The following is an 8,475-nucleotide window of genomic DNA, read 5'->3' as shown; positions in this document are numbered from 1 at the left end:
ATAAGGTTTTAGCCTACTGTTCAAAAGCTTTGACTTTTTTTGTTTAATAAAGGCACTCTATGAAATCTCTGCAGCTTCTTTGGCTCCACAATGAGTCTTCCAGTAAGTTTTCATGTTCCTCTTGTAATTGAGCCTGAATATAAGTTGAGTAGCAGTTCCCTTACAGAGCAAGAGCTTCCGCTAGGCCACTTACCGAGAGCAGAGGGCTTTGTCTTTTAACTGGACCTATCTACACGTACTATTCCTCAACCACAATGTGGGTTACAGCCCTGCCGCTGGACCTGCCCCCCACCCTAGCTAGTTGAGGACTCGCTCAGGCAGGGAACTTGCTCACGCTGCCAGACCAGCCATGAAGCTGGTACCTGGCCACCCCCAAAGCCCCCAGCCCAGGGCGCACTTAGGTACCCCATGAGCTCCCCTTGGATGGGGCACACCACCCTCCTCAACCGCCACCTGAGAGCCAAACGCAGGCCATTTTAGAAAAAGCGGAGCATGTTTATTGACAATGCGGTATGGAAGCAGCACACGGCAGGCAGCTGGCACCAGCAGTCTCTTCGTGCCCCTCAGCAGGCACCCCCAGCCTGTGACACAGAGTCCTGCAGTGCCTCAAGCCTTCTTCCTCTTGCCTCCTACAGCACTGCCACCTGCAGGGCGCTGCTGCCGCCGGGCCCCGCTCTTCTTGCCACCACGGCCAGGCCGCTGCTGCTGCCGGCGGCCGCGCTTCCCACGCTGCCCCTTTTTCTTTCCCTTGGCGGAGGCCGCCTCTGCGTCCTCCTCGCGGAGCTGCTTGTTGACAGCACGGGTGATGTCGAGGGCCGGCTTCTTGCTGTTCATGGTCCGCAGCAGCTCCAGCTGCCGCCTGCGCTCGGCTGCCAGGTCGCCCAGCACCGGCTCGAAGTGCCGCTTCTTGCCGCCACGGCCTCGCGGGGGCAGCTCCACCGGCTCCTTGGGCAGCCGGGGCTGGAAGCGGCCGAGCGAAGCTGTGGAAACACGAGCGACACGGGCGGCCAGGCCCAGCTCCTCGCGGCTCTGGTGGCCGGTGGGGTGCAGCGGAGGGGCAGGGACGGTGGTGGCAGCATGGTGAGCGCGGGCCAGGTTGCGCAGGCGGTTGAACTCGTTGCGGGCCACCCGCTCTCTCTTCTCCTGCCGCTTCTTGGCGAACTGGTCCTCCTCCGGGTCGGCACCCGCCGGCACCTCCACCAGCCAGGAGCGGGCCGGGTCCCCGCCCGCCCGCCGGTACCCCCAGCGCCTCCGCCACTCCTTGGCCTGCTCGTCCCACACCAGTGAGCTCCGCTTGCGCCGCCGGATGCCCTTGAGGCGGGCGAACTGCTCCCAGCGGGTCGGCGGCCGCGGCTTCGGCGGCGGCTTCTCGCGGGGCAGGGGGTACGAGGGCTTGGGCAGGCGGGCCACTAGCGGCCCCGCCGCCCCGCCGGCCCGCTCGGCCGGCAGCGCCCAGAGCTGCGCCACCAGCAGCTGCGCGTTGTCCCGAGCCAGCGCCCGCAGCACCGCCTCCCGCCGCTGCCCAGCCCCGCGCAGCCCCGCCGCCGGCGGAGGGTTGGGGTCGATCGCCAGCAGGTTGCCCAGGTCGAACTCCAGCTCCAGATCCTTCTCTACTGATACGCCCCGGGGCTGCGGCGGCTCCTCCGACGGCGCCTCCCGCTCCCCCGCCGCCGCCGCCGCCAGCAGCTCCTCCACGCGCACCGCCGCCGCCATTTTGTGCCCTGGAAACGGAAGAGAAGCCGCTATACGGCAGCGCGACGGAAGTGCCCCGCCCCGCTGCCTGCCGGGAGTTGTAGTCCTGAGCGTTGTAGGCCTGTAGGCTGGGAGGGCTGGGGGAGCGGGGCATGCTGGGAAGTGTAGTCTGCGCGGCTGGCCTTGGCCTCGCTGGGGGGGGGGGGGGGTGTTACTCCTTGCAGGGCGCCTGCACGGCTTGTGCCCGTTATTTACCGTTGTTTAATCACCGCCACACAGGAATGGCGTTGGGCTCCTTCAGTGAACACCTCAGGCATGCAGGCTTCCCACTGAGGCCTGTGAAATCCCCAGCAAGCTGTCCCCCACTCCTCCTCCCAAACCCCTCGCCCACCATCACAGAATCACAGGATCACAGAATAGTCTAGGTGGGAAGAGACCTCCAAGATCACCGAGTCCAACCTCTGACCTAACGCTAACAAATCTTCCACTAAACCATATCACTAAGCTCTACATCTAAACACCTTTTAAAGACCTCCAGGGATGGTGACTCCACCACCTCCCTGGGCAGCCTATTCCAGTGACTAACAACCCTTTCAGTAAAGAAGTTCTTCCTAATATCCAACCTAAACCTCCCCTGGCACAACTTTAGCCCATTCCCCCTCATCCTGTCACCAGGCACGTGGGAGAATAGACCAACCCCCGCCTCCTTTATGGTACCTGTAGAACATGCACAGGGCTGAGGCAGCAGTGCTGGAAGGGGATGGCACTGAGGGGGTGAAGCCAAAGCGTGCTCGCCTGCTGTCTGAACCATGTAGGGCCATGGCCACTGCCATGTGCATGGTGCCCAGGGCGAGCAGACGGGGCCTCACAGCTCTCCCTGCCACTGCACGTGGTGTGCTCGCATTCCAACAGCAAGCAGGTTTAAGCCTCATGAACATGAATATATACATCATAACACATTGTTCATATTGGTTTAAGCCTCATAAACACATATATATACATCACAGCATGTTGTTTATAGCTGAAAGTTGCCTCTGCAGAGCCGTGTCATTAAGTGCTGGCAGCTGGACCAAAATTCAAGCCCTCTACCAGCTCTGCTCAGACCGACACGTGCCCTGCGGGCAAGTCTCCCTGTAGAGGAGGGAGGAGAGGACAGCGTTAGGACAGCAGTGTCACCTGGCAGATGTCTCCTCAGGCACCATGAGAAGTGAGGCGATCAGATGATACTGCATGCACCCAAAGGTCAGCTGGGTCAAAGATACCTCCAAACTATTTTTAAACAAATGAGCCATGGAGGAATCCTTTTATAGCTATATGGTGATTTGGCTTCTGCGGCCATGACATTTCGAGCTGATCCCAGGTGCCCTGAAAACAAGCTCATGGTAGCATTGAACTGCAGCCAAGGAAAGTGGTGGGAGTTTTTATATGAGAGACAATTTTCTGCTAAGTTAAAACACATCTCTACCTTTACATTATGTCCGGAGCGATGGAAACAGTTCTGGCACAGTAGTGTTTTGGGGATGAAAATAAATTGCTAGACTTGTAAAAGGAGATGAACATCTTTATAACTATGATAAAGTCTTACTTTTTTTTTTTTTTTTTTTTTTTTTTTTTTCCCTGAGTCAACAGTTACGAGTATGATTCATGTGCTATGGAACAGCAGGTTCCCTATGCGTTTAAAGGCAGATCAGATGGCACAGACCATTTCCCCATTTACCACAAGATGGCATCGCACTGGAAACTATTTCGTTCTTTCCTGGACGGCTCATGCTTTCACCTGGAAATACAGAAAAAAATAACTTTAAAGATAGGTCTTTGGAGAGATGTATATGCACTAGATTTAGGTGTATACTTTGGAGAAGCATAAGGTCCATCGTTTTGGAAGTCTAGTCACTATCTTTACATTGATCGATCCCTGCACTATCCTGAGTTTTATCCTTAAGCAGTTAGCTCTTTGAGTTCTTCAGTTTGTACTTGCACAGAAAACAAAAGCCTTCAGGTAAGTGACTAGGTATACAAGGATTTAGCTGTTAGTGCTTATTACACTTCCAGACATGCCTTGAGTGTTTGTGATTACGGTGTATCACTAGAATAGCAGGAGGAGCACATACTATGAATCAGTCTGTTTTATCTGACAGCCTGCACCTGCTAAGGAAGCAAAAATCAGAAGCTCAGAAGGTAAAAATTTACTTTCTGGCAACTGCTGTTTAGAACTGAATTCCAGCCCTTTTATGTATTCCAGAAATTGTATTTTGCTATGTGACTCCTTACAAAGCAGTAAACAGAACTATTGATTTGCTGCGTGGCTTCAGTGTTACTTCGCAGTCATAACCTAACCAGGGCACCCTTACGGTTTTTGGTAGGCAGCTCTACACGGGGTCTCCAACTGAGTTCAAAAGTGATTTTTTATAATGGCCTTTTTCCTCCTTTTTCTGATCTTTCTTGCGTGTTTCATTGCTGAAAGCAATGAATCATTAGCCTCTATGTACATGATTGAACAGTAGCAATTATAATCAACAGGGGAAATCTGTAAATGCTTTAAATTGTTTGTTTGTTTGCTTGCTCTTTATGAAAATCCTGAAAATCACACTTTCAGCAGACTAGGTAAGTCTTTGAAACTAATCACAAATAGATGTTACAACACATTCTTAAAGTATTTCAAAAAACACAAACAAATCATTTAAATCCCTGTTTAGAGAATAAGCCTGAAAAAAATTATTGCATCTTTTTAAAGATTCAGACTTTTAAAGAGCATGGGTGAAAACCTTCAAGCTGAAGTCTTTGATGGTTTTGCTGTAGTCCTTGGCAATGTCAGTTTTAATTTATCTTGAGCAGAAATTTCATAGTCTTTGTATAGACCTCCTTCTGTTGTGTAGAAGAAAGAAATAACTGCTTAGTTTACTGACAACACCATTTTTTTTTTTTTTTTTGGTTCTGTAAGCACTGAAGAACAGACATAACTGAGTAACGTGCTTCACTCTACTGTGTTTCAGGTTTCCTCAGCACAATGTTGTGTTACTGATGTCTGACTACTAAATTATTACAGCTGTAGACAGTGATGGCACCCACGTGCTGCTGTGCAGGGTGATGGACAGGACATCTTTGAGCTTGTGATTTCACAGTGTGGTTGGTACAGTGGTAGTTTGAAGAATGTTTGAATGGATTTGTAAACCCAACAGGATTTTTAAATGGAGTCATGGATATTTTGGGAAACTATCCCGTTGTGGAAGTGGCTTCTTAGATCCTCACTGTAATGATCAGACTACACTTTGTGCTTATAACTCTTCAGTTATAAGCTGAGAATTACAAGCAGGCACACAGCTTCCCAGAAGTGAATAGATGTGTGTACTGATGAAATTTTGAAAAAGACAAAAGAATGATATCAATGTTGAATCATGGAAATTACATTTAAGAAATAAATATTTTTATCTCATGCTTGCTCCAGCTTTCATAACAGACTTTTGCAGCAATTTTTTTTAAGGATGAATTTTTAGATTCTACTCCTTTGGGTACCAAGTTTTAGAATTGCATATATCACATCTCTCCAAATGTGGCTGGATTTGTGAGTGCTCAGCACTCACTCAAAGCATTTGAAATCAATTACCCTTAACTGCAGGCCTTTACAATCCATAGATACTTGACCAATTTCAGTCTTACCTTCCCTCTTCTTTCATGAGGTTCTCTGTCTCTTCAGTATGAGTGATAGAAATAAGTAACTCTGTGTGTGTGTGTGTGCATGTGGCTGTGTGCATGCTTAATTCCTCAGTGGTTGCTTACTTTCTGTACAGTGAGATGATCAGACAGAAGTTGGATACTGTGGTAAAGTGCAAGCTTTCTTTGTGGTGAGAAATTTTTTTTTTTTTTTTTTTTTTTTTTTTTTTTTTTTTTTGTGATTGTTTGGTGTTTTGTTACCATAGTTGTGGTTTGTATGAACAACATAAGGTGGCAGAGTGTAATTTGCAGAAGCACCTGTCTGGAAGATTAATAGAAAACATAATGAAGGATATGTGCAGTGCACCAAATGAACAACATCCATATGATACACTATTTTTGTTTGTTTGTTTGTTTCTGTTGGAAAAGAATAAGGAACTATCCTGCTTAGCTTTTATTTTTATAGTTTCTGTTCAGCGAGGCTACAAGTTCATGTTTGTATTTCATCAGAACTGCTCCAATATGCAGCATTCAGGTCTTACTGTTAGTGATACAATTAGCTTAGATTTACTCTTCAAACTTTTGCCAATTACCTCTGGATGGCAGTAGATGTAGTTGCAAGATGATTCAACCAATTCTTTAACCTGCTGCGAGGATCATTATGAAGAACACTTTTATCAGGAAAACTCAAAGTGCTGGTAATTTTGGCAAATAGTAGAAAGTGCCCTTAAATTACCCACAATGTCTCCAAATCACTTCTTTTCACTGATTTTATTTAGTACACTTTAAAGTAAAATCTACATTGCAGGATTTCTTCCTGTAAGAGAAAAATTAGCTCACTGAAGCTAAATTAAGATCAACAGTTTGTCGACCTAATTCTGCTTCCCAATTATTATTATTTTTAAAATCCTGATGTATTTCAAAATGTATATTATTTCCTGGGATATGTAAGTGCTTTTGCAGTCCAGGTAATAAAGCATAGAAATGAAAACAACTTGGCTAAATAAAGACACTTCTCTATTCCCTAGTCCATATAATGTGGAAAAAGTTGTCTGTCAGGAATAAGCAAATTGCAAAGGCCTTAAAAAAAAAAAAAAGAAGCCTTATGGTTAAAATTTTTGCTACTTAAGAAAGAGTTATGTTACCCATTACAGATAAAGTGTAGTTCCTTCTCGTGGTTTCACCGATGTAAGGCCTTAAGCTAGAAATGCATTAAGGGATGTGGTAAATTCTAAGCATGTGGATTGTTTTGTTGATGTTGAAGGTATTACCGGTGCTCACATGATTAAAAGCTTGTCTGGCCTGTTTGTAAGTGAGCAGGAAATCTCCCTGTCTGAAAATTTAATGTAGTATCAGGAGAAGGCTGTGTTTGTGGAAAACCATGAACGTGACAGTCAGGAGGCTGTAGCTACAGTTCTAAAACCTAAAGCCGAGTAATTGGAAATGCAATTACAAGTGGGTACCCAGCAGAGTCAGATTTTTGGTTCAGAAGCCAGAACATAGATAGCGGGTGAGATAGCATGCAGATTTGGATGCCTATAGGCCTTTGTGGAAAGCGACTGGTAGACCATAATCTGTTTTGATCAGTTGACTGGCTGCGACTGTGTGGTTTCATTGAACTGATTTTGGGTAAACAAAACACAAGCTAAGCTAATTTGAGGCCTTCCCAAGTGCACGATGCCTATCTTGCTATGCATTAGGGAATCGGGCTGGAATCTGATTGCATTTTTTTTTTTTTTTTTTTTTATGAGCTTTACAGTGACCTGATTTTTGAAAAAGTTTTCTTGTAGCATGGTCTGAATATGAGAAATCCCAGCAATGGTGTGGCTTGCTTTTGTTAGATGTTTTTTTTTAGCAGAATTCAAAACACAGAGTGGAACCTTTATCAGACAGTGATGAAAAGAATGGCAATGTAGTAACATATTCTTCTTCCAGGGTCACTCCTTCTTATCACCTTTCTAGAGTATGCCTACTCTTTGGCATAAGATTGCTTCGGCAAGTTTTTTGCCTGAACAGATTTCCTTCTTTTACAAGAAACCTGTCATGCACAGAGATTTGCCCTGGATTAAGTCTATACTTGCAAGCAGCAGAAGAAAAAAGGTTCTTTTGTTCTTGGGTGGGGCTCATGGTTAGAAATGCCTCCAGTGTTGGGAGTGATATGGAATATGTGACAGTCGTCACCTGAGATACAAAAGGTGTACCGACAAAAGCCACATTTTCTGACAGTGGCCTAAGAAGAGACTTCTTGGGCCACATTTTCAATAGGAAGTCTCAGCCTTTTATGTGCATATACTAATACTGCATGCATGTTATTAAGCCTGTGCAGGTACCAGCATTCATGTGGGCGAGAGATTTGAATGTTGACTTTTGCCAAAGGAAAAAGGCTGAGATCTGATCTCAAGGCAAAACAGTGCAATGTATTTAGGATTCAGCGACTTATCAGGGAACCTTCACCTTGGGGCTAGATATAAATCCAAGCATCATTTCATACACACAACACAACTGTTTCACACAGCACAAACACCTGGATCCCAATCCTTGCAGGGTGATGTGGAGAAGTGTGCTGAAATGCTGCTTCTCAAAGATACCTGCAAAGCCTTGGCCCTACTTGGCACTCAGCAAGGAATAGGCTTCCCATGCACAGCTTATAACCTTATCCTCCACATCTCCATCCATCAGTGGGGCCCATCAGTCAGGATGGAGTTTTGTTTTCTGTTTGTTTTCAGACTGTGTTGTTCCCAAAGCTACTGTTGACACCAGCGTGATGAAATACACACTGAAGATGTGCGATCAGCAATGGGGAATATGCACGCACGTCCTTCCACAAAGGAGCAAAAGCATTTGCGCGTGCAACTCTGCCTCCTACAAGGTACTTTGATGATGTGTGCTGTAGGTGTCCAAGTAAGATACTAAGTGCTGTGCTTCAATTACATTGGTTTCACACGTCAAGGTCTTGCTAATACATTTTCAGCTGACAATTATCAATGAAAGGGGAAAGAAGTCTTGGTTTAGATCTTTTTACATACAGGAAAACAGCACTTTATAGGTTCAATCTAAGATATCAGGGAGGTTTTCAACCACATGTAACCACAGGTGACTCATAAAACAAGAATCATCTTCAAGCTTGTATGA

At 46.3% G+C, this 8,475-nt stretch overlaps 1 protein-coding gene across 1 annotated transcript; it reads right to left on the bottom strand.

The window, feature by feature from the left end:
• Positions 1–361: 361 nt before the first annotated feature.
• Positions 362–1,728, bottom strand: RRS1 (ribosome biogenesis regulator 1 homolog). The gene has a single exon (XM_035319381.1). The coding sequence runs from the start codon at positions 1,711–1,713 to the stop codon at positions 607–609; it is 1,107 nt and encodes a 368-aa protein (XP_035175272.1). The 5' UTR covers positions 1,714–1,728; the 3' UTR covers positions 362–606.
• Between the last annotated feature and the right edge of the window lie 6,747 nt (positions 1,729–8,475).

This window comes from Oxyura jamaicensis, chromosome 2 (genome assembly GCF_011077185.1).
Source record: "Oxyura jamaicensis isolate SHBP4307 breed ruddy duck chromosome 2, BPBGC_Ojam_1.0, whole genome shotgun sequence".
Lineage (NCBI taxonomy): Eukaryota > Metazoa > Chordata > Aves > Anseriformes > Anatidae > Oxyura > Oxyura jamaicensis.
The sequence above is the reverse complement of the archived record's forward strand: the minus strand, read 5'-3'. Positions and strand labels throughout refer to the sequence as shown.